Here is an 18,383-nt window from a genome sequence, read left to right as displayed (position 1 = left end):
CTTCTTGTGGTTCTTCCACAATAGGTTCATTATGTATTATTGGCTCATTATTGTGCTGCTCATCTTCATTATTTTTTTGAACAACAACTAAATGAACAATCACCTTACTACTAGAGGCACAAGCTAAAGGGACTTGCACTCTAACTTCTTTAATTTCCACATCTTTTGGAACTATACTCCCACTAATTTCACCATTTTCAATGAACCTTGCATTTCCAGTTTCAACAATTCTCATACTATGATTAGGACAATAAAACATATATCCTTTTGACTTTTCTGGATAACCAATGAAATATTCATTGATTGTTCTTGCATCCAATTTTCTTTCTTGCAGATTATGAATCCTTATTTCTGTTTAGCAACCCCAAACATGTAGGTGCCTTATACTAGGTGTCCTATTCGTCTACGATTCAAAAGGTGTCTTTGGAATTGCGTTACTAGGAACCCTATTCAACAAGTACATGACAGTTTTCAAGGCATACATCCACAAAGATATGGGTAAAGTTGAATTGATTAACATACTCCTAACCATATCCATTAAAGTTCTATTACGCCTTTCTGATACACTATTTTATTGTGGTGTACCAGACATTGTGTATTGCACACAGATGCCATGTTTCTAAAGTTTAGCAAATGGACCTGGGTGTTACCCAGTTTCATCGTATTTTCCATAATACTCATCACTTTTATCAGATCTAATAACTTTTAACTTTCTTTCTAATTGTCTTTCTACTTCATTTAAGTAAATTTCTAAGGCATCCATTACCTGAGATTTCTCATGCAATAAGTAGACATAACCGTAATGTGAATAGTCATCAATAAAGGTCATAAAGTATCTTTTCTTTCCGAAAGAATTAATATCAAAAGGTCCACAAATATCAGTATGCACAATTTCAAGAAGCTTAGTGCTTCTTGTAGCTTCTTTCTTTGTATGTTTTGTTTGTTTTCTCTTAATACAATCAACACAGGTATTTAGATCCGTAAAATCTAGATCAGGAAGAATTTCATTCTTTATTAATCTTTCCATCCCTTCTCTAGAAATGTGACCTAAACATTTATACCACAAGAAAACAAATCGTTCATTTACTAAACTACGTTTAGTGTCAACATTATGATGCAGAGTTAAAACGATTTTAGCATACAAACCTTCTAATTTCAATTTATATAAACCATCACAAAGAACACCGGTACCATTGAGATGATTATGCTTAAATAAACTGAAACATTTATTACCAAAATTAAAAGAGTATTCAATTACATCAAGTTTAGATAATGAAACTAAATTCCTAGATAAACTAGGTACATAAAAGTTTCTAGTAAATCTAAATGATGTCTAGTATCGAGTTTTAAACGATAAATCCCGAATGCTTCCAATGTAGCTTTCACTCTATTCCCCATGAAGACGAACTTCTCATTTGGGCTTATGGTTTGGATTGTAAGGAATCCCTACATAGTATTAGAAACATGAGTTGTACATCCAAAATCAATCCACCATGTATTATGGAAAACTTCAGTTAAATTTGATTCAAAATATACATGAGCATTAAGCTCACCTTTCTTTTCGAACCAAGGCTTACACTTTAGGCAATCCTTCTGGAAATGTTCAGATTTCCTAAAAAATTGACAATTATTGTCATTTGATACCTTCTTCTGGATTTGCAAAGAGTCATCATTGATCTTTAATGACCCTTTGCCTTTATCATGCTTCTTCATAAATTTCTTTCCAGCTCCTTGATTCCCTTGGTGGCTTACATTATGAACTAAGTGACTTCCTTGATCCTTAAGCCTCATTTCTTCCTGAACTAATATATTATGTAATTCATGCACATTTCATTTATCTTTCATGGTATTATAGCTCATTTGGAACGGGCCATACTCAGACGGTAATGAGTTCAAAATAAACTGAACAAGGAAGTTTTCATTCATAGTCATTCTCAAGGTCTTTAGTCTTGTTGCAATGTTTGTCATCTCAATGACATGTTTATACATAGTACGTGAACCTTCAAACTTCATGGTGATCAATGTACTCATTAATGTTCCAACAACAGATTTATCAGCTGTTTGAGAGTGCTCTCCCACTAACCCCATAAACTTTTTAGCATTTTCGATTTTAGGGAGAGTTGTCTTAATACTATCTACAATAGTCATTCTCATCAACATTAGATTGAGACTATTAGATCTTTCCCAAGCTTTATAATGAGCTTTCACTTCATTGCTATTAGCATCAATAATGGTAACAGACTTCTCTTCCAACATAGCATGATCAAGATCTAAAACAACGAGATAAAATTGGACTTGCTCATTCCAGTCAGAGAAGTTAAACCCATTAAAATTGGCACAGATCATACATGAGAATTCAGTGAATTGGGAACATGTATTGCATAATAAAATTCACATAAGTGTTTTGAGACATAAAACACATGCCATACATATGATTCATTCAGATAACGGTCAGTATATATCAATGCTCTCCTTTGGGTGATACATCAACACACAACATACAAACATGATGATGCTAATAAAATTCTTAACATTGTTTGACAATTAAATATGCACCAATTAGTAGTACTTATTACCTTTGGGTATATAAATAAAACCAATGATACACACAAATTGTCTACAATTATATTCATTAATTATAAGAACAACTAATCAACCTTTGGGCGATCCATAAATGCTTAATAACAATGAATTTCAATGTACCCATAAACCAATAATCATATAATTTAGCATCTATTATTCTATGAGTAATTTCAGAAACGTACAAGTAGGCACTAGTTTTCATTCCAAGAAGGAAAAAGAACAACGTACAAGGACTTTTGCTATCTTTCTCCATGATTGGAAGATACCACTTTAACAGAGATTTTCAACTAAAAAATAGAAATTAAGCTTTCATTCATGCAATGTAACACCATTTCGTAAGCTCGTTTAAAAAATTCAACAATAATAAAATATCGTACATAGCAGCGGAAAAATAAAATTCTTAAATTTCATAATTAGGGTTCATTCATAATTGGAAAAAAATAAATCATTCTTGGAAATCATAAATTTCATAACCTATGCTCTGATATTACATATGTAAAATTTTTAAGAGTTTCCTAGATTAACAATTATAGAAAACCAAGAGGATCTTGAAACCTATGATTCTCACAAGTAATAGATAATAGATAAACTATGTGTACCTTTTCCCATAATGAAGTTTATCTCCGGTGCACTTTGATTTCTTGGAAGATGAGAGAAATAACATTTTACTCATTGAACTATTCTTTTTGTCTCTCTACGTTTGTGATGACCAGAGATTAGAGAGAACACTTTTCAGTCAAAAATGGAACCTTGTTTCATGTTAGTGAGTATTAATCCCCTTTTATAATAACTACTCCCATCAAACAACAGTTACCTTTAGAAACTTCCATTTAACCCAATTACAATTTAATTCCTAATTATTATTTATTTATTTATTATTCTCTATATAAGTCATATATCTCTCAAATGAGACATTAATTCTAACACTTTTCACTCACTTACTTTCTTCAATCCTAATAATGAGAGAAAGGTTTTATCTCATTAATTTCCAACATTTATTAGTTTTTGGCTAAAAATATTATTAATTAATTAAGGGTGTACTCTAGGAAAAAAATTAATACAACAAATAATTAAAAATGATTTTATGAAAAGGAATATAAAATTTTCTAAAAATAGTCTTATAGAAAAGAACCAGGGGAGATGAAAATAATTGATGAAAATATATCAATTAAAAATGAAGAGGAAGAAAAACAAGATGTATGCATACTATCAACAAAGACAGTAAAAAAGAACACCGGCAGATGGACGGTAACCTATGGGACTACGTTGGCTAACTACGCATTCCACGCCAAATACGCAAAGTGGTTTGTATTTGTATAAAATGCATGCCCTAACACTCAACATTGTTTGGTCATTGGTGAAGCGCATGCAAAGAAATGTAACACAATTCCAAAAACAGTAGTTTTAGATAACGTATCTGGGTTGCAAATGAATAGTTAGGTTTCACACATTTTGTCCCTGCAGTCATGATTTTTAGCGGCTGAAATTTTTTTCTTTATGTAAATTGAAAAATATAATTAAAGGTTGAGAATCAAGTTTCTTTCTTTCTCTGACCACAGCTTGGAAAACCTGTAAACAATCACCGAAGTCTCAGGTACAGCTTGGCGGCTATGTTTCATGCTACTTACCACGAAGGAGCATAGAGCGCTACAGTACAAATGCCGGAAAAAAGAATTAGAAAAACATGGGTCAAAAAAATATTTGTGAAAACAAAAGTTAAGAAAAACAATCAAGTATCTTGTTACACGGCACAACTTTATTCTACAGAGTAAAGTATAATTAGTATCCCATAAAATATTTTAAAACTTAATTTTAGACTTTATGAAAAAGTTTGTAATTAGTTTTTAACCATATATAGACTAAGAACGTGTTTCTATTAAAATGTAAGGACTAAAATAAATTATATTTTATAAGGATTAATATTAATATTTTAAAGGCTAAAACATATTTTATTCTAATTAAATTATAAATTCAAAAGTATAAGAAAAAATATAAATAATTAATTTTAAATAAATAAGTAAAACTGTGCATTATTTATCATTATTATTTATTTTTATTTTACTTTTATTTTGTAAATTATTTTTAAATTGAAAACATATTTAAATTTTCATTCCTTTTAACCAATTCAAACAACTTATTTGTGATCAGATTTGTTTGGGTTATTTTTTTAAAAATAAAACTACACAAATCCAACTTAATACAATTCATGAACAACCCTAAAGAAATAATGGGTCAAACTGTCAAAATTACAATTCAGTTAAGTATATATCATACATTCAAAATTGATAACATGCGGAGAATCTTTACAAAATACTTTCAAACACATTTTACTTAAAATTTATTAAAAATTATAAAAAAAAATCATGCGAAAAGAAATGTCGCTGATACTCCTCAAAAAGTCAAAAACTAGATCCAAATTCAAAATTATGCAATTTGTACAAAAAAAAAATCTAAAAATATGCTTGCCATTTCCAAGTACACTTAAAAGATCTTTAAAAATACAAATGGGGCACATGTTCGATGCAAAACGAAAGAGGGCCCACACGTTCTGGAAAGCGGAAACCCAAATTTGCATGTGCCAGCTCTTTAAATTTTTACAGTCCATTCAAAAATTCAGCATGTGTCCAAACTCACCAAAAAAATATGCCTCGAATCTTCGCTCTAATTCGTTCCCATGATGCATGCAAAATTCGTGGTATATATTAACACACCCTCCCATGCCATAAAATTCTAATAGAAGCATTTTACCAAACTCAATTTAATTCAATTGTGAATGGCAACAACCACTAGATTATTGTTGCGTTCCTCTAAGCCAATTCAACTTGCTCCTTCTCCTCCTTCTTCTTCTTCTAATTCGTTGTACATGAAATGTGTACGGTACCAAAATATGGCTAGTTTGAATGAAAATCATCATAACATAGGTTCTGTGAAGGGAGAAAGAAAACCAGTGGGGGCTGTGAAGGCAACTATCGCTACCACCAACCACATAACCACGTCAAAACCAGTGATTCAACAAGGTTTGTCAGATTTAGCTACTTTGATAGCAAGTATTCGCAACGCTGTTTTGGTTTTTTTGAGGACTACTTTTGTCAAAAGGAAGCCACGCAATTTAAGACCACAGATGCTCATTGAAAAGGTACGTCTATATATACTTGTATAATTTTATCTATTTTTTTTTCTTTTTTACAGTAGTTGTACTCATTTTCACCACTACTAAATTTATTGATTAAAAATTTTCACAAAAAATTGATATATCAAAATTTCTTTTTGAAAATCTCTAATCAAGTGATGATATAACTAAATTAGTGTATATAAATAGGAGGACAACTATCAACAAGATTAAATTTAGTGGAAGTGGCTAGTTTCTCACAACATTGATAAATTAATATTCAAATCTCCGTTAAAAGATGTGTCTGCATTTAGTATCTGTTTATGTCTCGGACAAGATTATTTTTGAATGAAGAGACTCATGAAAAAACAGAAAAAAGTAGGGGGACAATTCTCAATATACTATAAATTTATAAGATTGAGTTAGACTAATAATTTATATTTTAAGATAATATTAAAATTTATTTTAACGATTATTATTAGACTTATCAGATCATCTACTATTGGATTATTATTGGACTCTACTTATTCTAAATTTCACGCTTGAGATGTCTAATCGAATTTTATAAGAGAAAATTCTGTGAACTTTAGTCCCTAGTGTTATCATAGACCACAATACAAAACCAAACGTTGTATATTGTGGTTTTAATATAAAGGCAACAACATTGTTAATTAGTTATGACTTATGATCTATGGTCATGCATGACACATTTTCTATGTGTACGTAATGTAGTTACAGTCCAATTAGAATTAATTTCTGTTAGGCATACTCATGTAGCATATATATGCGTAAATGGTGAGCTAAATAACCATTATTTTGTGCAGGCAATAATCGATTGCAGATTTTTTACGCTGTTCGCAGTTGCAGGATCTTTAATTGGTTCGGTGTTGTGTTTTGTTGAGGTATTTATGAAGCTTTGTCCACTGTTTTCCTTTCCCTTATGTTTTTGTTATTATAAAGACAAGAAAGAAAGCTAACAGAATGTGTTGCTTCGTAAATGCAGGGTTGCCTTCTAGTTATCGAATCATACGCGCATTATTTCCATATGTTATCTCAAAGGTTGGATCAAGGACATCTTGTGCATCTACTCATCGAAGCCATAGGTTTGTCTACTATAGTGAACTTGTCCATAAATAAATAAAAATTTATTATACTGATTATATATACAACTCTTAATTTTATATATATATATATATATATATATATATATATATATATATATAAAACACTTTCCATGACATGAGAAATAATAGATTTGATGTGAGTAGCAAGAATTTCATGCATTTACGCAAATAAAAAACTAGAATTTAGAACTGTAAGATAAATATCAGATAACTCAATTTAATTTCAAGTATTGTGTTTTAAATTCGATTTGTCAAGATTAAAAACTAATCATCCACTATTTAATGGTTCTGATTAGTTTACTTTAGCTGTCTGAATGTGTAAATTTATTGACTTTTGCAGCTAATCTAAATCTTTCTGTTTTTTTTTCTTTTTTGCTAAGCCTAAATCTTTATTTGTTGTACAAGAAAATATGCAAATTTATTGTATGAATACAATTTCTCTGTAATAAGTAATTTCTTCTACCTTCTTGTTATTGCATGTTCTGCTATGATAAAGTTAATTGAAAATGTTCTATCATTTTTTCGTGCAGACTCGTTTCTGATGGGTACTGCCTTGCTCATTTTTGGGGTCGGTATTTACGTTATGTTTGTGGGGTCAAGCACTACTAGTAAAGAAACACAACCACAGCTTTGTGGATCAAATTTGCTCGGTCTCTTTTATATGAAGGTATAGCATACACCCATGCATTTTTGAATTGTCTCTTGTCTGAACCAAGAGAGCAATTAGGTTATATAATGTTAAGAATTTAAAATAGTTTTATTTCATCATCTCATTATAAATGAATATGTATAATAAATTTATTAATTTTTAGAATAATTTTCTTAAAATACAAATAACAATAATTTATGATTAATTGATAATATACTTAAAATTATTTTATAGACTCGATGTGTGTTATAACTTGGATTAAAGTAGCGTATATTCTCATTGCTTTGAACACCTTATTACAAGCTATTTATAAGGCAAGGTTCTTAATAGAAACTAGAACCTTCTAACAGAAACTTCTAATAGAATCCTAACAGCATTGGCGCCTCCTAACTAAATTCCTCCCTGATGAACACTTCATGCAGCAGGTTACATGCTTTCCTTATAGGCTGTGCACGTAGTCTTCCAAGTATAGCGGTATTGCTTTCTTAACAGATTATGCATATTGTTTTGTTGCTGCATAATGTTTTGTGTTTTGCTTCCCATTCATAACATTCCCTGGCCCATGAAAAACACCTTGTCCTCAAGGTGATGAAGGCCTCTCCATTGCACCAGTATCATATGTTTTGGTCCTGACTGGATGGATATCAATGGTCAGACAGGGCGTGTAATCTGAGGTGTGCCGGAGTGGGTTCCGGAAGTAAATCAGGTGATGGTGAACATGGTGGTGCTAACTGCGGTGTAAGCTCTTCATCTTCTGTTACCAAGATGAGCACTTGTGATCTTGAGAGAATTTCTCGTTGCAATGGAAACACAGTCCCTTTTTTCGGCGGACTGCGAGCTCTTCCGGTGTAAGGCGTTTAAAAGGAATGAAAGTGGTTGTAGTGCGTTGAGGTGTAGGTAACAGAGGCGGAGTAGGGTTGGGTGAAGGCGATTGAGTGGTTACGGTTGTCGCGATGGTTGTTGGAGGGTGATATGGTGGTGGCCGGCAAGCATCCATGAGCTTTTCTTCCTGTAAGTGTGCATACGATACTGCTTGAGCCAATGAAATAGGTTGAAGAACTTGCACCTCTCGACGAATAGCAAGGCTCAACCCCGAGATAAAGCAGCTAAAAAAAAACGTCGTCGGCAAACCTACGATACGATTTGCTAGAGACTCAAATTCAGACAAATAGGCGCTTACCGATGAATGTTGCTGAAGCTTACACAACAAACCCGTGGGATCTTCATATGTCGATGACGCAAAACAGGAATGCAACGCATGGAGGAACACTGACCATGAAGAAAGCTACGCATTATGGTGCATCCATTGGAACCATGCAAGGGCTGGCCCTTCCATGTAGAATGATGCTATCGTCAACCATTCCTAATCCGGCGTGGAGTGGTACTCGAAAAATTATGTGATCTTGAAGATCCAACCAGTTGGATCGGAGCCGTCGAACCTCGGAATGTCGAGTTTCAGACAATTCACTGAACTAGACGCTGGCGGCGTCTGTCCTGCCGAAGAAGATGGTGGCGTTTGTGGTGGTTGCTGGTTTGCTTCTAGTTGCGTCATACGCTGAAGAAGATCGTCAATTTTTGTATTCATGGCAAGTTGAGACGCTGTAAGCTTTGCAATTGCGTCTTCGAAGCGTTCTGCGGGCACCCTGGAACGAGTCGCGTTTGCCATTGTTGTGCAATGAAAGCACCAATGTTATAACTTGGATTTCAAGGACCAAGCGCCTCCAGAAATGCAGAGAAGAAGAAGATGAAAGTAGCGTATATTCTCATTGCTTTGAACACCTTATTACAAGCTATTTATAAGGCAAAGTTCTTAACAGAATCTAGAACCTTCTAACAGAAACTTCTAATAGAATCCTAACAGTATTGGCGCCTCCTAACTAACTTCCTCGCTGATGAACACTTCATGCAGCAGGTTGCATGCTTTCCTTATAGGCTGTGCACGTAGTCTTCCAAGTATAGCGGTATTGCTTTCTTAACAGATTATGCATATTGTTTTGTTGCTGCATAATGTTTTGTGTTTTGCTTCCCATTCATAACAGTGTGTACCTGCCAAATTCTAATCAAAAGAAAAAATAAATTATGCACTATAAAATCATTTTATATTATCATTCAATTAAAAGTTATCATATGTGATAAATTTATTTATTTTTACAATAATTTTGTTAGATATAAGTATACAAAACATAAATCTATTCGTTAATGATTGTTTGTGTGATCAAATTTTTCAGTCACCCCCTCGATGGGTAGGGATGCAATCAATTGCACAGGCAAAGTCCAAGATTGGGCATGCAGTGATGATGATTCTTCAGGTGGGACTGTTAGACAAGTTCAAAGACATTCCCTTAGTCACAGGCCTTGATCTTGCTTGCTTCGCTGCTGCTGTACTCACATCCTCAGCATGCATTTTTGTCCTCTCTAAACTCCATCACTAGTACTAATGTAAAGTGGAATTAGTGTTTCAACTTCGTATCTTTGCCATAATTTTTTTTAAAAATAATTAAGCAATTCTTTCGTAGGCCAAAAGAAAAATAAAATGCTTCTGCCCCTTTACGATATGGAGCTCAATTAATTGATTATACATGTATTTCTCTTAATTAGTTTATTGAGAATGATATGAAATAATTCCATTTTCTGGTTTCTTACTTCCCTTTTCTTTTGTTGTTTGTTTGTAATTGTAATGACTAATCGAAAAGAATGCATATACATATATAAAATATAAATTAGAGCAGGTTACTGAGTTTTTCATTTACAATTACAACGCAGGGTCGCAGTGAGCGTAAATATTTTAAATATTTTTTTATTAACTATTAATTTATATTATTTGTTTAATAATTTAATAATAAAGACAAAAAGAAGCTAAATAATGTATGTAGATAACGTAAAAATACGTAGATTTTATTTTACAGTACATAAAATTTTGTTAAAAACATAAAATAACACCCTACCTATTTTTTAGATACCCTACCTTTTTCTATGCACCCATTTCACGATCTTATTTATAATTAACGAGAACCCAGCTTTAAGAATATTTGTTAAAAATAATTAATACATTATATTAAACCTTTTTTAAAAAAATTTCAACCGAAGAAGCATTTTTTAACAAATTTTTGAAAAAAATAGTTTATTTTTTTAATATAATAGTAAGGGATTAGAAGAAATAAAGAAAAAAAAGTGATGAAAATCATCCTTAATTAAAATTGTGGGGGAAAGCATCAATTAGATTGATCAGTATCATATCCTGATGCTTTCACCAAAAAAAATATACTGATGTACATTTACTGTTAAACTAGATGATTCTTCAAGGTATCCTAGACTTGGTGATCCATCATCAAAACTGCACAAGAATAGCATGATTTTCAATAGCATCAAGTAAAAAATCTTTTGAGTTGGTTATTTGTGAACTTTGAAGACTTAAGAGGGTGCAATTAAGTAAGGTATTAGTAAGTAGATACAAGACAATTAGAGGCCAACTTGATTTAACATAAGATCGTATATAATGGCTTGTCCGAATGTTCTATCCAAAGGACATTTCTCTTGTTCCCTTGGTCCAAAATTAACTTGCCCCACACCACTTCTTGATATTCTCTTGAGACACTTCCTCATCTACAAAAGGCAATTTTTTTTTTCGTTTAACCTATTCTGTCTATCCTGGACCAAAAATCGTCCAAAGGCTATACTGTGAAAGATGTCTTCTTTAGAAAAACACTGATGCTCATGGATATAAATGGTCGAGAACATCCCAAGTCTCCCAAATTCAAATGTGGTGAAGAAGGCATAACAATACATAGCTGAAACGGCTTAATTGCAATTGCAGTTTGACTTTGTTGTGCATTTTTTTTCCCATTTATTTATTTTTTGGCCGATTTTGTCCTGAAGTGTCAAAAAATTACAAATTTTGATATTCCTCCAATTGTCCGCTAAATTCGTTTATTGTTTTCCCCACTCTTTGTCTCAAAATTTCACAATGTTACACATTTTTTCTTCATATTTTTTATAATGTTACACATTTAGTCTTCATATTTTCATAATATTATAAATTTTGCTTAAATATCTTCATGGTCAACTAACGAATTTAATAGACAATTGACGAAAGATTAAAACTTGTCACTTTTTTTTTAAACTTTGAGAGCAAAATTTTAAAAAAAAAATTAAGTGAGGATGAAATTTGTAACAAATACAAACTTTGACACAAAAATTGCATTTAAGCCAAACAAACCAAAAGTAGAATCTAAGAGTAAGAGTAAGGCAACACAAACAAAAAAACTTAAATATTCTAATTTTAAGACAGTTATCCAATAGTCGTGGAAATTATTGGAATTTTCACAATATTAACTACGAAAACAGTTTAAAATCATCATCAAAGATAAAAAATAATCGTCATTAAATACTAATTTTTAGTAATGCTAGGCTAATAATTCAATAAAGTCTAAGCAAAAGTTGATTGATCGAAAGTTCAAAAAGGTAGTATTGCAATTTGTGGTTTACATTCTCATCATATTAATGTCATTTTACTTGTTTTCACTTTGTTTTAAGCAAAAAAAGGAATTTATTAGGGGTACCCACTACAAGAAAAATGACCTATACCTACAGACAAAAACTGTCACTATAAGTAAAAAATAAATGTATAATAAACTTTGTTCTACAGACGTTTTTTCCGTCAACTTTGAGGGGGCGTATAATGACAGCTAATTGTCTATCATTATAGGTTTTACCTACTATGTATAGTGTGTAGGTAAAAGTTATTAACTTCCACTTACATCTCCTAACTGTAGGTAAAAGTCTTTAACATGTACCTATCATCTTCAACTGTAGGTAAATGTTTAGATCTTAGAGAGAGCTTAGAACATACATAATTGAATGTGGGCAGTGCATCAATCCAACCATCCTTCCAGCTCCAACTCCAACTAGCTTTGCCAAGTTCATAATTACCTAGGCCTTGGCTAGAGCTGGCCCTCCACTATTAGAGTGACAAGACATCAAGGCCATAATCTAGTACAAGGACCATAAAGATGTCTACAATATCTTCTGCATATATACACAGAGTTAGAGTGACAAGACATCAGAATAACTTCCACATATATTTCAGTTAGACATAATTTTATAGTTGTGCTCTTAATTTTATTGATTTATATTTATAAGAAATAAATTTAAATCTAGAAGTATTAGCTAATCGCCATTTCCCTAATCAAATTAATCAAGAACAATTTTAGACCCATATAATTAGCATTCAAAATCCAAAATTAGACTACATAAACATAAAAGGAGATTCTACTGTGTGCGCATGTTCATACATAAACATAATTACAGTTCAAATCTGTCTTTCTTTGAGTTTTGAAAATAATAATAAACAGTTGTTAAACAAAATAGTTTAGTTTAATAGGCATAACTAAAATGGGAGTATTTACAATTTGTTTAATGACATGATTTTTAAAAAATGATAACATGGTGTAAGTCTGATTTTCATATTTAAAAAGAGTATACCATATCCTTGTAGGACAAGAGCACAAGTAACTACCTGTAAGTAACCTTCCACATGTGCAGATAAAGGTGCGACTCCAGACAAAATAAGATGTACTCTACCCCCTAAACCTTGCTTTACCTGATCAAGTAGTAAAATCATGATTAGTAAAAAATCATGTCATACCAAGGGGATGGGAGTTACCAAAACCTTGCGTTTTCACAGTTACCATCTGGCCAAATAACAGAATCAATATCAAAGTCTAACTAAATACCTGAGGCAGCATATGCAGCCATAAAACAGATAGCAGAATGCCAAAACCAGTAAACATAAGAAGTTAAAAACCATCATAATATGCAAGAAATGCATGATTAGAAGCACCAAACCTCTCAACTTAAAAGGGTAAAAAAAGCAGGTAATGCTAAAATTACAACATTTGGTTTGGCTTATTTTGAAGAAACATTACATTATTACCCTACCTATATCTGTAGACATTACAACATTTTTAACACAAAGGGCACTTGTGATTTGGAAGATAAGAGTATATAAGAAAATCCTAAAATTACACATATGGAACAGGTAATGCTTTTGCTTGAAATACTCCAATGTCACTAAGATAAAGGTAAATGTTATAAAAAAAATTCCTGAATGAATTGTCCATTATGCATTTGGTTTGGCTTATTTTGAAGAAACAATTGTTTTTTTCCAGCTTTTTGAGAGCTTTTGAAAAAAAAAGTCCCAAAAAATAACTATTATACCAAACATACACTTAATGCCAAGATTATATCACCTGTGAAACTATATAATAGACTCTATAAAACAACCTAACTCAGCAAGAGACTATTGTGAAAATTAATAACCACTAACTTAACACCACTATATTAAGAAAAGGCAAACCCATAGTAGAAAACGTGTCATTAGATGATTGGAAAGACTAGGGAGATTATGTAATTTTTTAAAAGAAAAAACTGTTTTAGTGTTTTTCTCAGTAGCTGAAAATAGTATCTATTGGGGGAAAAATACCAAAAACAGTTGTATCATAGGATGACTTTTTTCTAAGATTAAACAAATGATCTATTTTTGTGGGGAAAGTGGAAACAAGTACCTCGTACAAACCTTATAGTTGCAAATGCATTTGGGAAAAGTCATGAATAAAACAAAGCATCTTGGTGTATAACAGAACAGAGTCTATTTGGCTACTTACTCAGTCTCAAACTAACTTTTAAGATCCAAACCAGCTAAAATGTTTACATTAATGGTTAATAATGTACTTATATATGATGACCAGCTATAAATCAAGAATTAGTTTCACATATATTTTTAAAAATGAATTTGTTACCGACCCTTAATGTCTTTAAGAACCTTTTCCTCTAAAACATAAGTTTTTTCAAGAGTCTTCCCAATTTTGTTCTCCCACAAAGAGATGATCTCATTTATGGTCAAATAATTCTTAGGGAGTCTTATGCGCACGGTTTTGTTCAAGGCATTAGGTTCATTCGCTGCTTCGATGGTCAAAGTTCCCACATCAGCCTCAGTCACAAACGCTTCTGAAACAAGTAAAAATAACATGTACACTTTGAAGCAACTGAGTTGTGTCTCTGAGATTTATCACTTGTGCTGAAACAATTAAAATAATTTGTAACTAATTCAGCTATAGTTTATTACCTTTCACATTTCCATCTCCTAGAATGAATACCTTGTCCCTCGGAGGAACAGTGATGTCAATCTGTGCCAGGTTACGTAAGAAGTAATCAATAAAGGCATGACAACATAGGTAAGTGTATGGAATTCCTTCGGCTTCAATTATTCTTCGAATTCTTGCTTTTTCCATGACCAAAATGTTATAAAGAACAAAATCAGCTACAGATAGCCTCATACCACAAGAAACAATTTGTGTTCCACAAGTAACAAACAATGCTCTTAACACACTTGAAGTGTGTCCTTCAAATGTCTTCAAACAGGAGCCATCAGATATAGCCTATATCTTTATTGTCTTATCACCAGATGCTGTTACTACACATTGATCAACAGGAGAAAATTCTACTGACCAAATTCCTCTTTTATGCCCTTTAAATACAACTACTGATACTAGATTTGGAAGTCTCCAAACACAAGTTGTACGATCATGATGGGATACAAGTAAAACATAATAATAATGATAAAGTACAGTGAAAGCACTAATTTTCCAAAAATAAAACGAAAAGTAAAGGAAGGAAGGCTAGTGAAGTATCTAGTGACTTTTCTTTCTTCACTCGGAAGTCAGATGAAAACAAGAAACATACAACAAAGGTGGTAGTCCTTTTTTCTACAAATAATTAGATTACTTGATTCAAAAGCCCAAAGAAAGCTGCAAGTCAGATATAGTTACCAACCTGAGAACCACTACATGCTAAACTATCATTTGGAGCAACAACTACATAATTTATATCTTTATCATGAGCTGCAACAACAACTTTTGCTTTTAAATTAATTGGCATTGTCATATTGTCTGAGAGGCCATCCATACTCCACACCTTAAGAGTATGATCACTGAAAAAACATTGACAAAGATTGATGAGAAATAAATTTGAACAATACTATCTAAAAGTCTGCATGTTTAAAATCAATGTGTTTAAGTTTCAACAATAAACTCGGTAACATTACAATATTCAGTTCATAGAGTAGAATGAACAGGAAGGCCAAATTGTAATGCTTGGGTTAAATGACCCATGGCTAGCAAAATATATAAAATAAAGCATAAATGCAGCTGCCTTGCAGGATTCAATGAATTTTATAGTTTTCATATAAGTATATCTAATGAAATAACTTTTATACCTCAAATCAGTAAAAAAATAAAATAATAATAACTACGCCTCAAATTTAAAAACGCGTATTGTTTCATAAAAACTATATATTTTGATTCACTTTAAAAGCATAAAAGGCATAAAAAGCATAAAAACTATATATTTTGATTCACTTACAGCCTCAAAGCAGTATAAAAGATAGAGTGAAACAAACATAACTACCATACATAATCAACAAGCATGTCAAATCATCAAGATCCACAATCTAATCTTGTGCACAACCATCTCTTATATAACTACTTCAAAGCAGAAGCAGCCAACACAACATTCAATCAACTCTTCCAGAATTAAAACCATTCCTTACGTCAAATTGAAAGATCCCAGAATCATAGTGATACAACAAAGCAGGATACCGTTACACAATACCTTAACAAAGAACCAATCCAAAATTTTAATTTCTTTATCATCTTCCTCAGACAAAACTTAGATACAGTTCTTCATATACTTTTGATCCCATTCTCTAATCAAAATTGAAGTTTCATCTCAGTAATCCACGTAATGAAAAGTTTACATATCCCACTATAGATTATCAAGTTGAAACTCTAGTTCTAATAGGAGAAAAGCACCAAAAACGTATCTAAATTTTATTCTAACAACAATACTAATAATTGTTGGTAGTGTTTGAGCGATTGAGTGGTGATGAAATGAAAATAGAAGTGTGTGTGAGAGAGAGAGAGAGAGGAACCTTGAGGGGGTGAATACCGGCTTTGAGTTCACGAGCTTGTCGTTCTTCAATTTCTTTGTTGTTGGAATCAAGTGCCGATGCCAATTGAGAAGAAGAATCTAACGTTGTTGGATGAGCATTTTCGGTGTTGCTCTCTGATTCCTTCTTCTCCGCTGTGAAATCCATTGTTGTCGCTGCTTCCTAAACCCTAATCCTCTTTTCCCCCTTTCTGCATTCAACGTTGTTGAGGTTCGTTTCGGATCAGAGGAAGCAACGCGCTTGGGTTTTATGCTTTATAGGTAGGCGTCACTTCAGAAATATTTTAAGTTTTCAATTTGTACTCCTTAAGTTTTCAACATAAAAAATAGTCCCTCTCTCGATTTGATAATTTGTACTTTTTAGGTTTTCAATTTCCTTTTAAGCTAAAAGTAGTATGGTATATAAAATTTAAAAATTTTAATGGCACATTTGATGGAGAGGATAAAATATATTATATATTATTTGTTGCACGAATAGAATAAGTGTTATGACGCCTCTTATCCTTGTCATACTGTCTTGTTAGTATAGATTAAGATCAAGATGGTAGATTAAATATATCTTACGTATAGTAAACCATCATTTGATGATTAAATATGACTTTGAACTTGGAAGAATATGCAAGAAATAACAGAAAAAGCTTCTCTTATAACATTTGCCTGATGGCAGGCTCGATTTAGAGTCCCCATATTCAGTGACGTGTAAAGAAAACAAACAATTGAAGCCTACAAATGGGAAAATAATAGTAAATAAATATAGGTAGACACAATTGGTAATATTGGTTACCCTTGAAAGCATGTATATATATATATATATATATATATATATATATATATATAAACTAATCAAAAAATTGAGAAAGGTTAATGTTTTACTTCTTTTTTTACACTTTTCTCTTTGGCCAACAATTCACGATTTTTGTTAATCTTCTTCAATCACAAAATAAAGAGAAATTTGTGTTGGGTTAGATTAAAGTGGATTTGAGAAAATAACACTCAGGTTCGAAGTTTAAATGGAAAATTTGGTCACACATGTATCATGTGTCCCGACGAATGTCAATGAAAATTTTGAATAATTATTAACTAAAAATTAATTTAAATTGAATGATTATTTTTTGAGATTGAGTATTTACTATAAAAAAAAACAAGAGACTAGTATTCAAATTCAAATAGTCTTAAAGAGTTTTACCTACACCAACAATTGTAGGTATAAGACTTTTGAGGTTATACCTACACCAACCAATTATAGGCACAAAATTTGTGAAGTTTTATCTACATCATGTAGTTGTAGGTATAAGTTTTTTTTAAAATTTTGCCTACACTGTGCTTCTATAGGTAGTAATTCTTTTGAGTTTTACCTACACTAATCAACCATAGGCACAAGTTTTTTGGAGTTTTACCTACACAACATAGTTGTAGGTAAAAGTATTTTTTTTAGTTTTAATGAATTTGCCTACACCAAATAATGGTTGGTACAAGTGGTTGAGTTTTACCTACATTAGTCAGTTGTAGGTAAAAGTATTTTTGAGATTTACCTACACTAATTTATGTCTGTAGCAAAAAAAACGTCTGTAGGCATAGGTTATTTTTCTTGTAGTGACCAATGGTACTCAGAATAACAAGTAAGGTTGCTCTCTCGGTGGGAACTCCAACATCTCCTCCATCAAAGGATGAAAGGCACATTAGATCTCAAGCCCCTCCATACCCACCTCTTTGTTGTTTTGGAAGAGCTACAAGTTCAACATGAATGGTGATTCTGGAAAGTTGTTTCGAAATTATAGGTGATGTCTTCGAACATTAAATAAACAATTCCATTCGACAATAAAATTTCCATAAATCAACGTGTTTTTTTGAAGGCAAAAAGAATGTATTTATTAAAGAAAACCTAATTTTAGCACAAGAAGTGCATAAACCAAGC

General features: G+C 31.9%; 2 protein-coding genes across 3 annotated transcripts; one reads left to right on the top strand and one right to left on the bottom strand.

Moving 5' to 3' along the window:
- The first annotated feature begins 5,302 nt into the window (after positions 1 to 5,302).
- Positions 5,303 to 10,107, top strand: LOC114402795. Its single transcript, XM_028365471.1, has 5 exons — positions 5,303 to 5,719; positions 6,517 to 6,594; positions 6,696 to 6,795; positions 7,347 to 7,483; positions 9,694 to 10,107. The coding sequence occupies exons 1-5, from the start codon at positions 5,357 to 5,359 to the stop codon at positions 9,895 to 9,897; spliced, it is 882 nt and encodes a 293-aa protein (XP_028221272.1). The 5' UTR covers positions 5,303 to 5,356; the 3' UTR covers positions 9,898 to 10,107.
- Positions 10,108 to 12,069: 1,962 nt separating this feature from the next.
- Positions 12,070 to 16,709, bottom strand: LOC114402904 (isoflavone reductase-like). 2 transcript variants are annotated; one of them, XM_028365591.1, is made up of 5 exons: positions 16,452 to 16,709; positions 14,589 to 14,649; positions 14,267 to 14,470; positions 12,981 to 13,064; positions 12,070 to 12,490 (listed from the first exon to the last, which is right to left on the bottom strand). In XM_028365591.1, exons 1-4 carry the CDS (start codon positions 16,614 to 16,616, stop codon positions 13,042 to 13,044), a joined length of 453 nt encoding a protein of 150 aa, XP_028221392.1. In that variant the 5' UTR covers positions 16,617 to 16,709; the 3' UTR covers positions 12,070 to 12,490; positions 12,981 to 13,041. The 2 variants fall into 2 exon arrangements, with proteins under 2 accessions (XP_028221392.1, XP_028221393.1); XM_028365592.1 differs by having other exon boundaries at positions 12,070 to 12,487.
- Between the last annotated feature and the right edge of the window lie 1,674 nt (positions 16,710 to 18,383).

Source organism: Glycine soja, chromosome 20, assembly GCF_004193775.1.
Source record: "Glycine soja cultivar W05 chromosome 20, ASM419377v2, whole genome shotgun sequence".
Classification (NCBI taxonomy): Eukaryota; Viridiplantae; Streptophyta; class Magnoliopsida; order Fabales; family Fabaceae; genus Glycine; species Glycine soja.
Note: the sequence above shows the minus strand (reverse complement) of the source record. Positions and strands in the feature narration are given on the sequence as shown.

Coding starts and splice junctions, on each gene's coding strand:
- LOC114402795 (XM_028365471.1), top strand. CDS start 5,357: ATGGCAACAACCACTAGATTATTGTTGCGTTCCTCTAAGCCAATTCAA. Junction 5,720..6,516: donor CACAGATGCTCATTGAAAAG/GTACGTCTATAT, acceptor TATTTTGTGCAG/GCAATAATCGATTGCAGATT. Junction 7,484..9,693: donor TCGGTCTCTTTTATATGAAG/GTATAGCATACA, acceptor CAAATTTTTCAG/TCACCCCCTCGATGGGTAGG.
- LOC114402904 (XM_028365591.1), bottom strand. CDS start 16,616: ATGGATTTCACAGCGGAGAAGAAGGAATCAGAGAGCAACACCGAAAAT. Junction 14,471..14,588: donor AGGAGATGGAAATGTGAAAG/GTAATAAACTAT, acceptor TACTTGTTTCAG/AAGCGTTTGTGACTGAGGCT. Junction 13,065..14,266: donor GGTTCTTAAAGACATTAAGG/GTCGGTAACAAA, acceptor CTACTTGATCAG/GTAAAGCAAGGTTTAGGGGG.